The following is a 22,673-nucleotide window of genomic DNA, read 5'->3' as shown; positions in this document are numbered from 1 at the left end:
CTACTGCACCGGCTCCTTCTACACCAGTTGGCACTCTCTCTGTGGTGGTACTGCTACCAGCCCGGTTACTTGTGAGCATTGTCATCGGCCTTATCACACTAAAGACAAATGTTGGAAACTTCATGGGAAGCCCGCCGACTTTGAAGCTAAACGGGCTGCCAAGCGAAAGCCGAAAAACAAGGCCAATCACTCTGAGTCTGTCATTGCAGCCCCTACTACTGACACTGGCCTATCTCAGGAGGATTTACAGGCATTCCTACGTGTTCTAAAGTCTTCCACTGCTGCCTCTACTACATCAGCTACAGCCACTTCGTCTACTCCCTTAGGTTCACACCTTGCTCGGTCAGGTATTTCGTTTGGTGGTCATTGTGCCTCTGTAGCTTCCCATCCTTGGATCATTGATTCTGGAGCTACAGATCACATGACCGGGTCCTTTAGCCTCTTCTATCCTTATTCTTCTACCTTTAGGAAAGACAACTGCCTCTACTACATCAGCTACTGCCACTTCGTCTACTCCCTTAGGTTCATACCTTACTCGGTCAGGTATTTCGTTTGGTGGTCATTGTGCCTCTGTAGCTTCCCATCCTTAGATCATTGATTCTGGAGCTACAGATCACATGACCGGGTCCTTTAGCCTCTTCTATCCTTATTCTTCTACCTCTAGGAAAGACAAGGTCAAGGTGGCTGATGGTTCCCTTTCCTCCATCTCTGGAAAAGGAATCATCAACTGCAGTTCTTCCCTTCCTTTGTCAAATGTTTTACAGATTCCGAATTTTACTACTAACCTTCTTTCTATTAGTTGTATAACTCGTGATCTTCACTGCAAAGTAACCTTTTTTCCTTCCCATTGTGTTTTTGAGGATCTGGACTTTGGGAAGACGATTGGATTGGGTAAAGTGCATGGTGGCCTGTACCTGCTTGATGATGGTAGTTTCACTCCACCTCCATTACTACCACTACATCAGAACTCCTTAATATCTTCTGAAATTTATCAGTGGCACTCTAGATTAGGTCACCCTTCCTTAGGCATCTTAGCATCCTTATTTCCTGCTTTGGTCAAACCTTGTGATAAGACCCATTTTTTTTTATGAGGCTTGTGTTCTGGCCAAACAGACACGTTCAACTTATTTTGTTTCTAATAAAAGGAGTTCTTCACTTTTTCAATTAGTACATTCTGATGTTTGGGGTCCCGGTCGTAAGACTTTGGTTTCCGGTCATCGTTGGTTTGTCTCTTTTATTGATTGTCATTCTAGACACACATGGGTTTACCTTTTACACACCAAAAGTCAAGTTTTTTCTTGTTTTCAGCATTTCCATAACATGGTCAAAACTCAGTTCAATGCTACTCTCAAAGTCTTGAGAAGTGATAATTGGATTGAGTATACAGAGACTCAATTTCAGAAATACCTTGCTGATAATGGGATTGTTCATCAGACAAGTTGTGTTGATACCCCAGCCCAGAATGGTGTGGCTGAAAGGAAGAACCGACACTTGTTGGAAGTGGCCAGGGCGTTGATGTTTTCGCGCCATGTTCCCTCCCAATATTGGGGGGATGCTATTCTCATTGCCACCTATCTTATTAATCGGTTGCCTTCCCTTGTTCTTGAATCTCGCAGTCCGACCGATATTTTACATGTGAATTCCACCTTTGTGGGTTCCTCCCAAAATTTTCGGTTGTGTGTGTTATGCCAGAGACACTAAACCTCATTGCAAATTTGATCCTCGTGGATTAAGGTGTATTTTCGGGCTACTCTCCATCCCAGAAAGGTTATAAGTGTTACTACCCTCCGTCTCGTCGTACTTTGGTTTTTGATCATACTCTCTTTATCAAGAGGGTTGGTGAGAAGCTCACTGTTCTTATAGTGTATGTGGATGACATTGTGGTTACAGGCATTGATGGGGATGAGATCAGCCGGTTGAAGAGGTTTCTTGGGCAGGAATTCGAGATTAAAGATCTAGGGCCGCTACGGTACTTTTTTGGGATTGAGGTTGCCAGATCTTCTGAAGGCATCTTTCTCTCCCAAAGGAAGTATGTCCTAGACTTGTTGGTTGAAACTGGTTTGTTAGGATGTCACCCTTCAGATACTCCTATGGAGGCTACTATTCGTCTCAAAGAAAAAGAGGGTGAATTTGTTGATAAAGGCCGGTACCAATGCCTGGTGGGGAAACTGATTTTTCTCTTACACACTCATCCAGATATTGCTGTCGCTGTGAGTACTATGAGTCAGTTCATGCATGACCCCTATTCTTCTCACATGGAGGCTGTTCTTCGGATTCTTCACTACTTGAAGTCAGCTCCTGGAAAAGGCATTCTTCTGTCTCCTAATGGTCACCTACGGGTAGAGGCGTATACTGATGCTGATTGGGCTGGTTCTGCAGATTGGAAGTCTATCTCTGGGTACTATTCTTTTGTGGGAGGCAATTTGGTCACTTGGCGTCATAGTTGTCACGGCGGTTAGGTAACCCAAGGCGGTGGGGTAGGGCAAAATTCAAGGCGACACCAACCAGGCGAACAAGGTGGCCAAGGCGCCCAAGTCGAACAAGGCGCCTGGACGCCTAGGCGACGCCTTGACAACTATGCTTGGCGTAGCAAGAAGCAGAATGTGGTGGCTCGTTCTAGTGCTGAAGCAGAGTTTCGGGCTATGGCACAGGGCATTTGTGAGTTACTTTGGTTGAAAGGCTTGCTACAAGATCTTGGTGTTTCTGTTCATCTTCCCATGATGTTGTACTGTGATAACAAAGCTGCAATCAGCATTGCACACTACCCGGTACAGCATGATCGCACTAAACATGTTGAAGTGGACAGACATTTCATCAAGGAAAAGCTGGAAGAAGGGTTGATTTGTGTTCCTTTTGTGAAGTCTGCTGCTCAGGTTGTTGATATCTTCACTAAGGGATTATCTGGGAAATTGTTCCATCCCATTCTAGTCAAGTTGGGGATGATTGATATATTTGCTCCAACTTGAGGGGGAGTGTTAGAACCGTAGGGTTATACTAGTCATTATTTTCTATTTTTTTCTATTATGTGGTGTTTAGTCCCACATTGCTAATTTGTATTTTTCTCCTTTCTATTCAATATTATAAATAGAAGAGCTTTCGATGGTCATAAACCATTCAAGCATTATTCCACAAACCTGTTTTAACAGAAGGGTTACAAATGTTATCACCCTCCTTCCTGCCGCCTCTATGTCACCATGGATGCCACTTTTCATGAATCTGAACCCTATTTCATGGCACCTCTTTAGGGGGAGCGTTTTTAGGAAGAGGAGATAGGTCCTATTGCCCCCATCTTTATTGATGATAATTTTCCAGTGGTTCATAGGGAAATTTCTGGTCGGGGGAGTCTGCTGTTGACAGAAATAACTACACAACAGGAAATATTTCTGCTCCCTTAGACCTCAAAACCTATGCTTGTAATAAATCCAAGAAGCGGGGTATCTTAGACAACCCACAATTACCCACCGTGGCGCCTCAACCAGATTTACCCTCACAGTCAAATAATGATCATTCTATCTCTGATGATTTTACCTAATTCTGCTAACTCTTTGCATGATGACCGCCCTATTGCTATTAGGAAAGGCGTTCATTCATGTACTCAACATCTCATCTCTTATTTTGTCTCTTATGAATACTCATCTCCCTCCTATCGAGCATTTGTACTTCTTTGTCTTCAGTGTCTATCCCACAGGTTTGGAAAGATGCCATTAAAGGTCCAAAGTGGAAAGTTGCTATGGAAGAGGAAATGCAGGCATTGGACAAAAATGGTACCTGGGAACTTGTTCCCCGCCATGCAGGGAAGAAATTGGTTAGCTGTAAATGGGTTTTTACAATCAAACAAAAAGCAGATGGTACAATTGAAAGATATAAGGCTCGTCTGGTTGCCAAGGGCTTCACCCAAACCCTTGGGATTGACTATCAAGAAAACTTTGCTCCCGTAGCCAAGATGAATTCTATAAGAGCATTACTTTCTTGCTCAAAAGCTTATTGAGTGATTTGGGGACCCTATACGTCTCTATTGTGACAATAAGGCCTCTATTAACATTGCTCACAATCTTGTCCAGCATGACCGGACAAAACATGTTGAGATTGACAGGCACTTCATTAAAGAAGCTTGAGCAAGGAATCATCTGCATTCCCTTTGTCAATTCTGTTGATCAATTAGCTGATGTATTTACTAAGGGCTTGAATTGTAAGGTGTTCCACCCACTGGTCTCCAAGTTGGGCATGTTTGATATCTTTGCACCAACTTGAGGGGGAGTGTTGAGAACTGTGGGATTGGAATATTTTCTCTTTACATTAGGGTTTTGTGTATTTTATTATTTTTCCCCAGCTGACTAATTTGCCCTTAGGTTGTAATTCTCTTATAAATAAAGAGGACCTCTGTCATTAGTGACAAGTCAAGTTATTCTCCTAACTTTGATTCTGAACTAAAATTATACCTGATATTCTTCCATATTCCAATACCATGAGGTGGGCAGCACACCACAGAAAGATTCCAAGTATGAAAATTCCCCTTGGGGGGCATGGGGAACTTCCACTGGTGCTGGTGCTAGTGGGGGTGCCTCGTGAGCCACCCCCGATTCAGGAGGCAGTGGGTGATTCATAATTTCGCCATGATTGTGGATTTAAGGGCACAAGAAGAGGGACACCTTTTGCTGCTCAAACCGTATTCGTTTGGAAGACCCAAAATATTCTTCCAATGTATCATTTCTGAGTCCAATGGAATTCATAGGTATAGGAAGCACCCCCATCAAATAGAGATTTTTCCAAGGTATGTCACTAGACAAGGTTCTTATTTTTTTTTTTGGGTGAATAAAAGAATTCAATACCAAGGAAAGAAAGAAAAACAAGGGCCCTCAAAGGGGAAAAAACAACAGCCCACGGCTAAACTAAGCTATCAGCTAGAGGCTGTTGAAGCAGAAAAAGAAACATTTGGGACACCCCAGGAGACAACAATAAGCCTGTTCCTAGGGGTGTCAGTACAAAAAGAAGGAGGAGCTGACAATAATTTGGAGGAAATTTCGAAGGAAATGGAATCCCAAATCTGATGAAAAGACCGAGAATTGGAGGTCCATTTCCTGATATTTCTCTCCATCCATATATGGTTAATGGCAGCACAAAAAGCCATCTTCCCAACAGTGTTACATATAGAGGTGCCTCCAAAGGTCATATCTATCCATATCCATTCTCTTGAGAATGGCACGATTCTTCTTTGGGCAGGCCAGCACTTAGCAAGGATTCCCTTCCAGATGGCTTTTGAGGTAGGGCACTCAAAGAACAGATGATCAGAGTCTTCAATGTTGTTCCAACAAAGACAGCAAGCACTGGAAACTTGGATGTGACGCCTGAGCAGGAAAGCTTGAGTAGAAAGACAGTTAGTGAAAACTCTCCAAGCCGTGAAACAATGCCGAGGGATGTGGTGCTTGAACTAGAGAAGTTTCCTCCAACCAGCCATCGAGCCTTGGAAACGGATAAGGTTCCAAGCAGCCTTGGAAGAGAATTTCCGCGAGCCATCTGCTGTCCAGAGGACACAATCACCCCTAGAAGGTAGCCTTCTTTGGATGGTCTGAAGATCATTCCAAAGGAGTGAGAGAGGCTGCGAAGAGGTAGGGGGAGGGGCCCAATCGTTGTGATGAAGGATGTCTGCAACCAGCGCCATCCTATGAAGACCTGAAGCATAGATCGTCCTTGGGGTGACAAGATGCAGAAGAATTCCTTTAGGGTGCCATTGATCCAACCATAGGGAAGTGGAGAGGCCATCTCCAATGTGGGATTGGATGGAAGGGAGGACAATGTGGCGGTATTCTAGGATCTTGTGCGCTAGACCTAGGAAGCATCAGAGGAGCCAGAAGCAGTCCATATGGAATCTTGCCGAAGGGGGCCCGAATAAACCCAATCAACCCAAATGCTCTTCTGTTTTGAAGCTAGCTTCCAGATCAGCTTGATAATACCAGCCTTGTTGACTTCTTTGATTCTTCTAATGCCCAGACCTCCCTCCTTTTTTGGGAGGCACACAGAGGCCCAAGAAGTGGCGTGGAGGAATCTGGAGGATTCAGCTCCCTTCCAAAGAAAAGAGGTAAGCAGAGATTCCAAGGTCTTTATAGTAGCTTGCGGTAGCCCATAGATACCGGTCCAATAGATATAAGAAGCCTCCAAGATCGATCTGATAAGGACCAGCCTACCTGCATAAGATAAAAGCTTTCCTTTCCACAACTGCAGTCTTTTTCTCATGAGATCTAACATGGGGGTACAATGATGAGCAGTGAGCCTAGCCGGAATCAAAGGAAGGCCCAGGTACTTGACAGGAAGGAGCCCCTCTTGGAAGGCATATTTGACTAGGAAGTCCCCTTTGAGTTGCTCAGAGAGGCCCACAAAGAAGATAAGAGACTTGGAGGGGATGATGCGCAGCCCCGAAAGCTCATGGAATTGCTGCAGGCACAGCAAGATGCACTCTAGGGAGGCAATGGAAGCCTTAGAGAATATCATCAAGTCATCAGCAAAGGCAAGGTGAGTAAGCTTCAAAGCTTTGCACTTGGGCTTAGGAGAAATGAGTTGCTGATCAGTACAGGTCTGTAATTGCCTAGAGAGGACTTCCAAGGCCAAAGTGAAGAGATAAGGGGAGAGAGGACATCCTTGCCGAATTCCCACTGAGGCTCCAAAGTACCCCGCAAGGCTGCCATTGATAAGAACCAAGAACTTTGGGGAGGAAATGCAGCAGCTAATCCAGTGAACAAAAGGCATAGGGAACCCCATCTTGAGCATGACTTGGGAGATAAAATCCCATCTTAAAGAATCAAAAGCCTTATGGATGTCTATCTTCAGAAGAATAGCCGGGGCATTCTTCCTCGCAAAACCTCTAACAATGTCATTGCAGAGCAAAATATTGTTAGAGATGTTCCTTCCTGGAATGAAAGCTGATTGTTTGACACTGACCAACAAGTCCACAACAGTCTTGAGTCTTCTGGCTAAGATCTTAGCAATAAATTTGTAGAGGATATTGCATAAGGCTATGGGCCTGAAGTCATTCATAGCTGAAGCACCCTCCTTTTTAGGGATAAGGCAGAGGAAAGTATGGTTGACTCCTTTGATTTGGCTGGGGTTGAAGAAGAAGCTTTCAATGGCAGCTACGAGATCCACTTTGATGATGTCCCAGGCAGCAAGGAAGAACCCCATGCTGAAACCATTAGGCCCAGGAGCACCTGAAACTTTGAGGGAATGAATAGCTTTCAAAATCTCATCCTCATTGGGGATAGAACTCAGAACATCTATGTGGCTGGCAGGCAGGAACTTGTTGAGCAGATGGTTTTGCAGAGGAGCATTTCCCATCAAAGGGGCATTGAAGATGCCAGTAAAGTGCTGAACAGCCAGGTCCTTTATGTCCTTTACAGTAGTAACAAGAGAACCATCATTGGAAGTGAGCTGAGTGATGGAGCTAGCAATGACATTGGCCTTGACTGATCGATGGAAATAAGCTGAATTTGAATCCCCCAAATCAAGCCATTTGATCCTAGACTTTTGCTTTAGGAAGCTCTCTTCCCAGGAAAGCAAAGAGGAGAGCTCAGCTTAAATGTCCTTCTTGGCCTCAGCAAGGGAAATATTGTGCAAATCTGCCTGCAGCTGAATCTGAACATTGGCAAGCCTTTCTTTACAATCAGTGACTAGGAGAGATATGTCACCAAAGATGTTCCTATTCCATAACTTGAGAGCTTCCTTGACATTGCGGAGCTTTCTGGAGAAGGCAATAAGGGGAGAGGAAAATGCAAGCACAGGTTTGGACCAAGCCTCCAAAAAACGTGGGTAAGAAAGCCTACAAACCTTACAATGAGCTATATTGTTGGAATTGATTCTGATTGAGGTTGTGTATGTGATGCATCTAAATCTGCGTATGGAACCACAATCTCTGCTGCTAGCTTTGCACTCGGAGGATCTGAAAACGATCTGCTGTTTCACTTGTACGGGTGTGGGTTTTGCTTCGCTATTCATATCGTCATGTGTGGGTTGAGTAGAGGGTAGGCTGTGTAGCAAGGGCTACTTTTAATTTTTTTGAGCCAAACAATGGATTTCAATAAGTTGGTGCCAATGATTACGGCTGCTGAATAGAAACATTAAACTGAAAATCCCTTCCGCTTATGCTAAAACTTTCCAAGGCCTACCTCATGGTATCCAAGTTGAGTGGAATAAATTGAACAAATATGATTGAGCCCTATCAACCTTTCCTACGGAAATGCCTTCTCTCCACTTTTGCTTTAGCTACTAGAGCTACGTAGTCGGTTGGATACAGTTGCTATGATTGTCCTTCAGTTATTTTAAGGCTAGATTTTGGGATGCTTACCTCTTGCTAATGACAGAGCCGATGACGTGTTTGCCAAGAAGACAAAACTTTTGCCACAATTTTCTATAAACTGGGAATGAGTCTGATAAGACTTAAATCTCTGATATTTTCTGCACCATCTATTTTTGGATGAAAGAACTGAAGAAAATCTTCTTTTATAATGTTCCAGCACCTTATACAGAATGTAAGATTGAATTTAGTTACCTTTTCAAAATATAAAAGAATGTAAGATTGAATCCATCTGGTCTATGGGATTTATCACCTATCAATTATCAAAGCTTTTACAGCTTCTCAAGTTTCACTTTCTTCAAAAGGTCTTCTAAATCTTAGTTTGCTTGGGGAGAGACATCTGAAACCCAAAGGTTGAAAAGGTGGTCTGACCTTTCCATCAGAGGTGAGGAGGTTCTTATATTAATTCAAAGAATCTCTTTCTATTTCCTACGCTTATATAAATTGTCTTATACACTCTTAATCTACTGATATGATTCACCTTCCATCTGAAATTTGCAAACTGATGAAAAGAATTGGTATTTTATTACCCAGTTCATCCCAAGTGTCAGCAGACTTCTTGTCACCAATAGATTTTCTCTATCCTAAGTCCTAAGTTCTAACAACTTTAAACAGATATATTCTTTCCCCATTTCCCATGTGAACTTAGCGCTTAAGTTTTAATGTATTTGAAATTTCAGTGGCTTATGTTTTCTGCTGATATTGCCATCTACAGAGTTGACTGCATTTGTCATAGGCCCAATTTCCATGATCATCAATGCTTGATGTATAACCTTTATTTGCTTACGAAAGATCATCTTTCTACCAAAGTACATCACCAAGTTTATCAGCGACTTCTTTGTATGTATGTCCAACATCACACATGATAATACACTCAACTTTGGCCGATTTCTCCATAGGACTTTGATAATCTCTCAATCCATCAGCGACAAGGTGTACCTTGATTCCCAAGAAGACCGGGTGCCTTACGATTCAAGGTGCCCATAGCTGGATGATGAAGGGAATACACCTGTAATATAGAAACATAGCTGGGATATAGAAACATTGCTGTAATATGGCAAATATACCTGTAATATGGCTCTTTCCTTGTGTGCATTGGCCTCTCCTTGGTGCCATAAAAACTGTGCTTACGTACGAGAGACTGTGTTGTATCTGGTGAAAGATGTTGGCTCTCTAACTCCTGGTTGTGCCTCAATAATGGTGTTTCAATTGGCTGATAGAGAACTCCAGCCACAGGAGAAGTTAAGACATTCCACATGGTAAACTTAGTCCATGTTGTGCTCAGTTTTCCAAAATTTCTTTTCTTTCTAGAAGTTGGTATCCTTTTCTCGCCTTGGTCCCCCTCTCCTGTTGATGAGCTACTCCAATTTCTGAGTAAGCACTCATCTGGTTTTTTAAGTCCCTCTCTGTCATTTTGGTACAGTACCTTTGCGAGATGTCTCAACTCTCAAGCCACTTTGTGTACTAAGACGACAATCACCACATGTACTCCGACCATGGTCCAAGCATATCATCCGGTGTTCCAATCCATTAGATGGTCCACCGACCATGGTCCAAGGCTACTATCCTGTGTTCTAATCTATCACTTTAGACGATCCATGGAAAGAGAGAATCTCCATCTTTGCTTCTCCACCAGCTATCTTCTATTCAGTCTCTTTCATTTTTTATTTTTGAATCTTTCTTTCTTTCCACACCTGCTGGTATGGTATGTGTGCACTGCTCTCCTCCTCCTACTCCATATCCTCCTTTACTGATTTCTTCTTATTAAACTTTGTCTGGAGTCTGGACAGCTTCCTTCTTCTTGCCATTTGTTATGGCCTTACTTCCCTTATGGACCTTGCATCACAATCATAATCTGCTTAGGCATTTAAGGTCATTCTTTTTGTATCCCCAGTCTTATGTTGCTTCTGTCTGGTCACCCCCACCAATGTCTTGTTTTGCTGGAAATGAACCGTATGTCCTCCTTATTACTAAGTGCAATTTAATACTCCTCCCAGTATCTCTGTTTCATGTGTCATCTATGTGGAAAAAGGAATCACACACACAAATTTTAATGTCTCATTTAAATTCATCAACTACTATAATGAAAAACACGCATGCACAGACACATTAACATCAGTATGTACGTTCATGTATACATTCTAATGCATTGTGATACTTGCAAATAAACCAACATTAGATCCTGGATGTACTCGTGCTAATATATTGGTTTATTGTGATAAGAATGAAGAAGACAAAATAGTTTAAAAGGGGGGGGGGGTTCTTATCTTGGATTCTTTGATAGAAAAAGCCAAAATCAGAAATTTTTAATCAGCCTCCAAGATTTGTTATCCACTTTATTCTAGTAAGGTTTAGATTTATAAGAACATTGGGCATTGAAGCCTCAAACAAAGTTTAACAGCAAAAGAGCTTGTTTGGACTTCTTATCTTCTTTCTTATTACCCCCTCCTGGTCCCTTGTCCTGGTTGATTTGTTATTTTTTCGTTCTATTCGTTAAATATCAAAGTGATAGGTTAGTTGCTGGATAATGTATGATGCAGTTTGTTTTGTTTTTGCAACATGTTTTACTGATTTTGTATGTAGTTATCTTATTACTAGTATTCGCCTCTCATATTTTGGCAGGATGAAGAACCAAATGATCGAAAGATTGGAAAACTGTGTGAATATGCTGCCAAAAATCCTATGCGTATCCCGAAGGTGTTGCATCATTTCCTTTTGTAAATTCTAGAAGCTTTTGATCTAGTGTATAAGTGATCAATTTTGTTGTTAAAGATGAAACCGTGTGTCTCTTCATTATGCATTCATAACTCCATATGATCACCTGAGAGTCATTTTCTGGTTGGATTTGGTTTGATCCAAGTTAAAAAAGTTGTCCAATATGGTCTGGTCCTGAAGTAGACTGAGTTGAGACTAAACAACCTGCACCTTGAAAATAACCTGGCAGGTTAGTTAGCTGGCTTCCCAAGTTAGTAATAAGATTGGTCTTGGTTGCATTGGTACAAAAAAGTACAGTTAAAAAAATGGGATGGAATTTAGCCAAACTGTGACCTTCAAAATGACAAAATGGCCAGTCAGTAACTTGGGCCAAGAATTGCCATCCTAGTATTTAATTGGGTTCATGTTAAGAACCAAGGTTCACCAAAAAAGAAAAAAAAAAAGAACCAAGGAAATAGGGGGGCGGAGGAGGAAATCAACCTGTTAGAGTAACCTTTTCTTTTCTTTTCTTTCTTCCCCCCTCCTGTTTTATGTTTCTTGTCTGTTTTTTGAGAATGCAAACCTGGGGAATGGAACTCTAATATTATGTATAATTTTTCCTTCTTCACTTGTATTAGTTGATCACTTGACTGATTATAAAGTTGATGCCTAGTCTGGAAACTAACTTGAAATGGTAGCAAATAGCCCAAGGTTCTCTACCGTGGGAATGAGCACATCTCCTAAAGTTTAGCAACATTATGAAATGTAAAGTAAAACTTCATGAATGATCATAGGAAAGCCTTCAAAAGTCAATGACACAATGGACACAGGGAAATGGTTCTCTAGCATCCTAAGCGTGTGGTTGAGCTAAGGTTTAGTTTATTTCATCAGTTAATTTTAAGTTTTTTAGTTTCTGCCTTGCAGCTGAGATAGAAGGCTTCATTTGATAGTTCTTGGGATTCTTAGTATCTCCCGGTTTTGGTTGGCATAAGGTATCTTTATCCTCTCTGGAAGACCACCTTTAGGATTTCTTCTTTTGGAAGGGTACTCGAGTGATTAAAAGGTTAAGTAGGCCCAATGACAACATTAAATGGGAGGTCATTATTATGTCATTATTTTCATATAGTCCTTGTTTAAAGGGAGAGTTTTTGTAGTGTTTGAATAAGGGGGAATTGTATCTACTGCCATATTATATTCTTCTTTTCCAACTCTCGTTTCTCACGCTATTTTTTTTTTACAATCATATGTTTGAAATATTCAAAAGATTCAGAATGGTTTATTATTATTGGTTGTACTTTCTGAGTAATTTTTCTGCTCAAAAGGAAAAATAAGTCCTTTTAGGAAACCCCAACAAATCCTCTCCTGTGAGCACTCCTTTTTAGGAAACCTCTGCCTCTCTCCTCAACCCCCAAACAAATTGGGAAACCTCACCTTTTCCCTCTCCTCTGACGTCCCACTTCTCTCTCTTTCTTAGTCATCCCCACCAACCCCTAAAAGCTAACCCTCCCCCACCCCCCAAAGAAAAATTTTCCAGGCCTTGGGAGACTCAAGGGTGTCAATTGGGTATGGAACCGGGTATTCGGTTCGGATCCGGTTCGGTTCCAAGCAGTGGCATTGGGATCTAGATCCGGACCAAGTCCCAGAATGGTTCTAGAATTGAATACTCTATCCGTTACTGGACGGTTCGGTTCGGATCTGGTTACAATCCGGTTCTTGTATTCGGTTCTTATTTGGTTATTACATCCGGTTACTATATCCAATTTAAATTCGGTTATGCCATTCGGTTCTCATTCGGTTTTGATATTCACGAGACAAAGCAAAGCAAAAGTTTGAGATCGAAATATATGACTTGCTTAAATAAAAGAAATATTGATAGAATATTTTAATTGAAGGGTTAAGTTAACCACGTAACCGTCAATTAGAGTCTTTTAAACTTAATGAAATATTAGAGTTTTATGTTAATTTTTAAGGCGGGTATTCGGTCCGGATCCAAATAGATCCGCCGGATAGGTGGGTAGATCCGGATCCGATCCGAACCGAATTATAAAGACATTTTCAGATCCAGGACTTAACCATATTAAATTCGGTCCAGATCGGAACTGGGTATTCGGTCCGGATCCGGATTTGGTACTTGGTTACTGGTTGCTCATTGACACCCAAGGCTTGGGTGGGTGTAGGAATACCAAAAAGGGCTGAAGAGCACCTGTCTCACCTTGGACATGATCAGGACAGACTTTAATAATGGTGGGTCCCGCAGTTGTGACACCTTTTCATTACATTATTATTTTTCTCTTTATGGTGACTAGTTGAGATAAAAGTCCAGTTTACTTGTTACCTTTTTTTCCTTTTCTTTTAATTGTAGCAACTCTACTTCTAGGATGTGCAGTTGGAGTTGTACCATAGAAGTATAAAACTAAAACTCGGAACTCGACCCCTTGGAAAACCGAGTTGACCCGAGATATCTCCAGATCTTGGTCGAGTTGGTGCATTTTCAACTCGAAACCTGGTTTTGGTGGGTTTTAGACCTAGTTTGGGTCTCAAACTTGCTACTCAGCCTATTTTAGGCCATTTAAACACAATGACACTATCAGATTTTGCAAAAACAAAGTCCAAATATGAGTTTCACTTTGGACCCTTGGTTGGTAGGTGACGACGTACTAAAATACTCTACTCTACACCTAATTTAGTAATAGAAAGCAATCAAAACATTCAGTTAATGTAAAACAACTTTAATAAGCATTATAAATGCTAAAGTATACAATACATCAATTTGTGTAACAATGTTACATTACATAAAATGTGATTGATTAATGAATTCAGTCCCAACAAAATCCACATAGAATTCTCATGTCATAGTGCTACTGTAGTGTTGCACATAATTTGCCACAACACTCTTATAAATGTTGTCATCAACATATTCCAAGTCCCCTATCCTAGGGTATAGAAGAGGCGGTTGCCATGAGGCGTGAGTTCCACTGCTATTGTCATATTGAGGCATGTATGGGTGTGGCTGGTTTGGGACTAGGATTATGGACCCAAAACCTGACCCAGTGCTTTGATTGTCAAACTCAAGTGCTGACTGGCCAAACTGACCATAGCCACTATATTCGGAACCGGTGCTCTCTTGGCCATAATCATAGTCATGATGAGGCTGAGATGAATGCCACGACTGACGCTCACTAGTAGTATCTATACTCATGCTTCCGAAACTTGCAAGCATGGTTTACATACTCATGTCATCATCCTGAGCCTGTGAATGATTGCAACCCTTCTTTCTCTTGTGCGTAGCGGGGGCACCATAGTCTCGATCCTGTGTGGCATGCGTAAACTGAGACTCTCTTGTGTAACACACATGATCCGCCTATGTTCCCACCTCATACTGGTACTGCTCGCACATCCCCTTATGACAATCATCATAATAACCACCACTCCGCATGCCACCACCACCACCACCAGGATCACCACCATCACTACCATCATTACCACCATCATCATCACCATCATCATCACCATCATCATCATCATCATCACCAACATCATCATCATCATCATCACCAATACTTCCTGTTGCAGCCTCAAAAGGTCTTGGTGACTCTGAATGCCATCATTATACCAACACTTCTTGTTGCAGCCTCAAAAGGTCTCGGTGACTCTGAATGCACACGCCCCTCCTCTGACATATATTCCTCAACATCTGTACTGGTTGCGGACGCAATAGTGGGGTCGGGCCTACCCCCAGGCTGATCCATATCTGGTGCACCACGATCCCTCACCCACTGGAATAGGGGATCCTCATCATCATCAGAGTCCTCCTGGAAAATGTTTGGTAGCTCGATGAGTTCTTTATCATTGGTGTCCATTCCTTCACGTATGTGCCTCATCCTTAGTCTCATATTGTAATGCACATACACCAGCTACTCCAGTCGTTCGTGACCCAGTCTGTTCCGCCTCTTCGAGTGGATTAATGAGAATGTACTTCAGTTGCGCTCGAGTCCGGAGGATGAACAAGTTTGTGAGAGTACTCTCACTGCTATCTTCCTCAGGTTGGGTGAACTTGTACCATAAAGCACCCACCAGTCGGCTGCATTATAAATATAGAATATTAGGAATATGTATATTCTAAAGGGATAAAATTATCATTCATAAATGTAATGCCATGCCACCTACCAGGGTCTGACTTTTGTCTAGCCTCCACTGTAGCTTTTCGACCGAAACTTGCTGTGGCCTCTCTGAAGTATGGGATCTGTTTTCATTTCAAATTGAAACATTGTTAGAGGCATAGTCTCAAAGTACCAAATCTGTTTTCATTCCTTTGCTTACTACCAAAATACTAAGTCCCATATTCTCACCTCATCATTGTACTCAACCTTTGTCGATGCATTGAGTTCCAACTTCTCAATAACATTTTGAACTGCCTCTAGCAATTCTGTGTTTAGCCCAAGATCATGCGAGTACTGATACTTTGGATTCAGATAGTATGCTGGTAAAGTAGAAACCACAAATATAACTTGTTAGTGACTTAATGCTTTTGAGTTTTGAATATGTAAATGTAAAAACTCATGTAAAGTGTAAAGTATGTTGAAGTGTTGAACTCACCAGCATAGTTGTCAAGGCGTTGCCTTGGTCGACTTGGTCGCCTAGGCGGGCGCCTTGGACGCCTTGTACACTTAGTTGGTGTCGACTTGGATTTGGGCCCTCTCCTCCGCCTTGGGTCGCCTAACCGCCGTGAAAACTATGCTCACCAGCTTTATGTAATAGATGACTCATGTGCTTCTCCCATCGATCATCAATGAAGTTAGGTACCGTTTGATAACGTTACGTGTGTTTCTGTTCCATTTCTCACCAAAAATGTTTTTTGGTGTTTTTGGTTGCAGAAACATATTTCTGGGCTGCAAAATGGTGTTTCATAAACCTGTTCCTGCAACAGTTTTTTAATGTTTACTATAAATTGCAGAAATGCCATTAATACTATAATCCATATAAAGTCAATGATGTTAGGACATTAAAAATTATTAAAAATCAAGAGGAAACTAGTGAATATCAATAACAAGAACTAATCCATTTCCTACTTTTGTAGTAGATAACGCATAATCTCTAAATTCTAATAATGTATAAAGACACTTCGGGTGATCCTTGGCTGCACCTACTACAAAAATTTGCTATAAGACCTCAAACAAAAAGGCTGAGAGTTGTCATTCTAAAATTACCTTAATTGACTATGCTTTGAACGGTTGAATAAAAGGGTCTTAGTGGATTTGAACCACTATCCCTTAGGAACATGCTTATGTTCCAAGTGCTCTACCAACTTGAGCTAAAGACCCATCAAATAGAGTTTCGAACTTACAAGTAACCCAATTGAAGGGTGCAATTAGAACATGATGGAAATCCAAGGCTACAGGTCAGAACCCAAACTCAAATTCAGATAGAATGCTCAAAAATGGCAGAATTATGTGAGAAAACAGATTAGAAATATGAATCATTCAGTTGAAAGTTAAAACAATCCCAAAACATAAAAGATGGGAGTTAATTTAAAACTAAACAAAAGACAAGTACAAGCACTTGTCTTCATGGACAGCACAAGGGGTAAATCCTGCTTAAGATGATAGTATGTGAAAAGGGTAAATCACATAACATTGGAATCATGGTTGGTCTTCTCAAAGGATTTGTGGGTCTCAGTGGTGCAATCTTGACACAACTTTATCTTGCAGTCTATGGGGATGATTCAGGATCCCTCATAGTTGGAGCATAGCTTGCCTTCCTGCATCCATATTTGTGCTATTGGCTATCACTTGTAGGATTATAAAGGTTGTTCAGCAACAGAAGAAAGAGCTGAAGCTTTTCTTTGATTTTCGTTACACATCTCACCAAAAAAATATTTGGAAGGTTGATATTTCTGCTGTGTGGAGCAATAGGACTCCAAGAAAAAAAAATTGTAAAGAATTTCAAACATTCACATTAACTATACACAAATCAACACTACAAAACCCAAATGGAACATACACCAGAACTGCCTCAACACCCCCACACATGCACATATGGCATAACAGAGCTGAAGATACTCATCTAGCATACACATTCTCTCTATATAAGGCATGTGGATTGCCCAGCTGTCTGTTCCATATATACACATAAATTAGTAGTCATTGACCCATACATTCACAAGGTAGCACATCCAGGCCCCACACCTTTGTATCATAATAACATGGGAGAAAGGAAGAAAAGGTAGAAGAAAAGTTTTTATGTACATGATGAGAAGATCTCATGGTCTTCCTGACGATGAAAAGAAACATATCTATGTGAAAAGAGGTTGAGTATTTTTTATTCCTGTAAAGTCTCTACATGTCTCTGTTTGGTTACTCACTAAGCAGAAAACAATTGCACCACATCAAAGCAGCAAGAATAGAAGACCATGTCCTTCAGCTTCTCAAACTGTGTCTTGTTTCTTCAAAAGTGCATGCCACTAGTTGACTGATGCAGTTACATGCTGGATAAGTTAGGAGTTGTGTTATTTGTAATTTTATTTATTTATTATTCCTTTGATAGAGTCGTGGTGGTGGTGGGGGTGGTGGTGGTGATGGTGGGGGGGGGCTAGTAGAGAATTGGGAGAAATCTGAGAAGGAACTCAGAGTTGCATGGGGGAAGAGGGTGGGTCACACACGCACAATCATAGATGTTTAAACTTAAAATCAGGAAATTCTTTCCCATTTAAATGTTCCTGCAAATTTTTTTTTAACACAAACCTGAAGTGATGTTGTTGATTCTTGAATTTTCAGAGTGCTGATAAAGTTTCTATTCCATAAGGATATGATCTGTATTCTCATCTGTGTGAGTGTATGGTTATGTTAAGGCTAGCGAAACAAGGAGTCAAGGTAACAAATGAATCCGAAAATACCAGCAATTCAAGCTGGGTTTTTTTTATGCTGAATCAGCATAACAGAGACCAAAGAATCAGCATAACAGAGCATCGAAAATTAGGTTTAAAAGTTGAAATCGAAATATGGTGTATACCTGATTAGAGCGATGAGTTTCTTTGCTTGTCTTGCTCAAATGCAGCTGCAAAAGTTCCAGATTCACACTCAGAGAGAGAGAGAGAGAGAGAGAGAGAGAGAGAGAGTAAAACCACAAATATACACAACATGAATTCATAAAAACGAAGGGGAAAATGGGGGTTTCGAGCCAATATTGGCTTCCAGTCACCGTTGAACCCTAGAGAAAGAGGACTTCCATGATTTCACACCTGGTATGGTCTTCCATTGAAGATGATCAGACCATACCATATCAGAGAGCAAGAGAGACAGCGAAAGAGAGAGGTGTTAACAAAACAGGAATTAGGAGAATGCTTGAATGATCAAACTGATCAACCAAGCCATATATTTATAATATGGAAGATTACATCATAGAGACAAAAATACCCCTAGCTATAGCCGACTTAACTAGGCAGCATAAAACACTAAAAATTAAAGTAGTAAAAGGACCAGGGTATTCTGGTGTACATTATTCAACACTCCTCCTCAAGTTGGAGCAAATATGTCAATCATGCCCAACTTGACTAAATTAGGATGAAATAGTTTTCCGGATAATCCCTTGGTGAAAATATCAGCAAGCTGTTCAGCAGACTTCACAAAGGGAACACAAATCAGCCCTTCTTTCAATTTCTCCTTGGTGAAATGCCTATCCACTTCAACATGCTTAGTGCAATCATGCTGTACCGGGCTGTGTGCAATACTGATTGCAGCCTTTTTGTCTCAGTACAACATCATAGGAAGACGAATAGGAACCCCTAGGTCTTGTAGCAAGCCTTTGAGCCAAAGTAACTCACAAATGCCTTGTGCCATAGCACGAAATTCTGCTTCAGCACTAGAACGAGCAACCACATTCTGCTTCTTGCTACGCCAAGTGACAAGATTGCCACCTACAAAAGAACAATACCCAGAGATAGACTTACGATCTGTAGAACCAGCCCAATCAGCATTAGTGTATGCCTCTATCCTCCTGCTCAGGCTCATTTGACTGAAACTTATGAGGCTACTAGTAATTCATCTATGTCTGCAGAACAATTTGTGACTTAGTTCCAACGTATGATGACCCAGCTTGGTTCTACCTCTCTACCACGGCTTCCTCTCCATCCATTGCTTCTCATTTAGCCCAGTCAGGTATTTTTCTTGTGTCTTCCCATACTGATTCTTCGTGGCTAATTGATTTTGTAGTCTCGGATCATATGACCAGCTCCTCGGACCTGTTTGTCTCTTATAACCCTTATTCCGGCAAAGATAAGGTCCCGGTCGTTGATGGTTCACTTTCTGCTATTTTTGGTAAAGGGTCTATCTTCTGCACTCCTAGTATTTCTTTATCTTCTATCTTGCATGTTCCCAATCTTTATACCAACTTGCTTTCCATTCATCGTGTTACTATTGATCCTAATTGTTCTGTTCAATTCTTTTCTTCCCATTGTGTTTTTCAGGACCTAGCGACAGGGGCAACGATTGGATATTAGAGTGCGGGATGGTCTTTACTACTTGGAATAGGATCTTACTACTGCTCCCTTCCCAATTTCAGCTCATATTACCCGTGAAGACAATGCTCTCCGACAGCTCCATCACCGGCATCGTCGTCTCGGTCATCCTTCCTTTTATATTTATGACGTTTGTTTCCCTCTTTAGTCAAATAATGTAAACTTGGATCACTTTAACTGTGATATCTGTGAACTTGCTAAGCACACATAGTCCTCATATTTTTTTAGTGCTAATAAAAGTTTGATTCCTTTCTCTATTATTCACTCTAACTTATGTATGGGGTCCTTCTCAAATTGTTGCTCGGGGTGGGTTTCGATGGTTTATCACTTTTATTGATAACTGTACTCGATTAACCTGGGTCTATCTTCTTCGGTCCAAATCCGAAGTTTTCTCTTGTTTCCAGTTTTTTCATAGGATGATCCAAACTCAGTTCAATGCCTAAGTTAAAGTTCTTTGCAATGATAATGGGGCGAAATACATTGATGGTTCCTTTCTTCAGTATCTTGATACCCATGGAATTCTCTCTCAAACCTCCTGTGTCCGCACCCCCTGAGCAAAATGGTATCCCAGAACAAAAGAACCGCCATCTTCTGGAGGTTACTTGCTCTCTGATGTTTACCACTCAGGTCACTTGCTCTTTGATGTTTACCACTCAGGTTCCAATGTATTTTCTAGGGTGATGTTGTGCTTATTGCTGCCTATCTTATTAATCGGGTTCCTTCTACTGCTGTTGATTTTCAGACAGCAGTTAGCTAGCTTCCTGACCCTACCATTGTTTCTCATCTCTTTTTTTTGGGTGAATAAAAATTCATTACCAAAGAGAAAGAATACAAGAGCCCCCAGAATACAGGGGGAGAAAGAGAGAGAAGAGAACATCCTGCAATATATAGGGCAAATTGACCCCCTAGAGGGAAGGGGAGAGAAGAGAAGAAGGGAGGCCCCAGGAGGCAACAATGAGACTGTTCCTTGGGGAGTTTACACAAGAGAAGGAAGGGGAAGGGGAAGAGGATTTGGTGTTGACATCGAAAGTGATGGAATCTCAAATCTGCCTGAAAGATCTAGAGTTGGAAGTCCATCTCCTAATGTTACGCTCCATCCAAATATGCGAGATGGTAGCCCCAAAAGCCAACAAACCAATTCTATCACAAAGCGAATTGCCCCCAAAAGCTTGAGTGATTCACTTCTACTCACTCTGAATCGGCAAAATTCTTCTTCTCCTAGGCCAACATTTGATGAGGATTCCGGACCAAATCGAAGCCGAAAATGGGCATTCAAAGAACAAATGATCAACCGTTTCTGAGCCGTTCCAACAGAGGCAGCAAGTAGGAGAGACACTTAGATACCGGCGAATGCGGAAAGCTTGAGTTGGAAGGCAGTTTGAAAGCCTACGGCAAACACAAAAGCTATCTTGGGATATGGCCTTTGAACCAAACAGCCTTGAACCAATCAATAGAGGGGCCTCTAGATCTTATGTGATTCCGTGCCGATTTGGAGCTAAAAATACCTAAAACCGAAGGACTCCAAGAAACCAAGTCTCCCGAATTTGAATTCCTTCCGATTAAAGGAGGGAGAGAATTCCAAATAAAAGCAAGTTGAGGGGAAGGAGGGGGGGCCCAAGATCTGGAGGAGATGATGTTTGCAACTGTTGATAGTCTGTGGAGACTAGCCCTGTAAATATATCTAGAGCTCACTAATGGAAGGAGGGTGCCCAAGGGATGCCAATGATCATGCCAAAGTCTAGTGGTGGAGCAGTCTGCAATCTTGGTATTAATAAATCCGAGGGCTAAGTTTCTCCATTTGAGAATGTTTTTCCAAACCCAAGAAGCATCCGGAGAGCTGTTGACAGTCCAGATAGAATCATTTTGAAGGAACCCTGAATAGATCTAATCTACCCAGATACTGTTGTGCTTGGCTGCAATTTTCTAGATGAGTTTAAGAATCCCAACCTTGTTGACCTCTTTAATTCTTTTTAATCTAAGACCCCCTTCTTACCTGGGCAGGCAAACAGAGGACCAACTGAGAGGACGGAGGAATCTAGAAGATCCGATACCTTTCCAGAGATAGCCACACATGAGAGCTTCAATAGCTTTGATGATGGATTGGGGGAGGACAAAAATGCCGGACCAGTAGATGTAAGTTGCTTGCATGACTGATCTGATCAATTCGAGGCAACCGACATCGGCGAGAAGCTTTCCTTTCCAAAGTTGGAGCTTTTTTCGAAGGAGCTCAAGGATAGGAGGCGACTGGCTCAATTTGAGGCGACCAACATTGTTTCTCATCTTATTCCTCGTATTTTTGGGTGTGTCTACTTTGCCCACAACTCTTCCCCTTCTCGGTCAAAACTTGACCCAAGGGCTTTCAAGTGCATCTTTCTTGGGTATTCTGCTTCTCAGAAAAGTAATAAGTGTTATCATCCTCCCTCCAAATTTTTTTTGTTACATTGGACGTTACTTTGAAGAGGATGAACCTTATTACCAGTCTTCTCTTTAGGGGGAAACTTTAGAAGAAGAGAATCCTTCATCTCCTTTTGTCATTGATACTGCTCATCTTCAGGGGGAGCACACTGATGAGATTGATGCTGCTAAACAAAAGGATCTCATCACCTACTCTAAACATAAGAGAAAGACTATTCCAAACATACCATGTTCGTCTACGCCTCCTGAGCAGGTTCTACCAATCCAAACAACTGGTAATGAATCTGCTCCTGATCCTGATGATTGCCCAATTGCTCTCAGAAAAGGATTAAGGGCTTGCACCAAACACCCTATTGCCAACGTTGTATCTTATGAGTCATTATCCCCCTCCTATTGTGCCTTTGTGTCTTCTCTGTCTGTTCCACAGGGTTGGAAGGAAGCCATCACAGACCCAAAATGGAAGAATGCCATGGTAGAGGAAATGTAAGCCTTGAAGAAAAATGACACTTGGGAACTCATGCCTGGCCCTAATGGAAAGAAGGCAGTTGGATGCAAGTGGGTATTTGCAATAAAGCAAAATGCAGATGGAACCATTGCGGTATTCACAATAAAGTAAAATGCAGATGGAACCATTGCTCGCTACAAGGCTAGACTGGTTGCCATAGGATTTACTCAGACCTATGGCAGTGATTACCAGGAAACTTTTGCCCC

At 41.6% G+C, this 22,673-nt stretch overlaps 1 protein-coding gene across 2 annotated transcripts in view; it reads left to right on the top strand.

Moving 5' to 3' along the window:
* Positions 1 to 22,673, top strand: part of LOC122642077 (protein SEMI-ROLLED LEAF 2-like) — a 109,344-nt gene that overhangs the window by 4,645 nt on the left and 82,026 nt on the right. For both annotated transcript variants that reach the window (XM_043835492.1, XM_043835493.1), the window contains exon 3: positions 10,964 to 11,038. In XM_043835492.1, coding sequence (XP_043691427.1) covers positions 10,964 to 11,038 — 75 coding nt within the window. The remainder of the gene's footprint in view (positions 1 to 10,963; positions 11,039 to 22,673) is intronic.

Source organism: Telopea speciosissima, chromosome 10 (genome assembly GCF_018873765.1).
Source record: "Telopea speciosissima isolate NSW1024214 ecotype Mountain lineage chromosome 10, Tspe_v1, whole genome shotgun sequence".
NCBI classification, from domain to species: Eukaryota; Viridiplantae; Streptophyta; class Magnoliopsida; order Proteales; family Proteaceae; genus Telopea; species Telopea speciosissima.
This window is presented reverse-complemented; position numbering and strand designations above follow the sequence as displayed.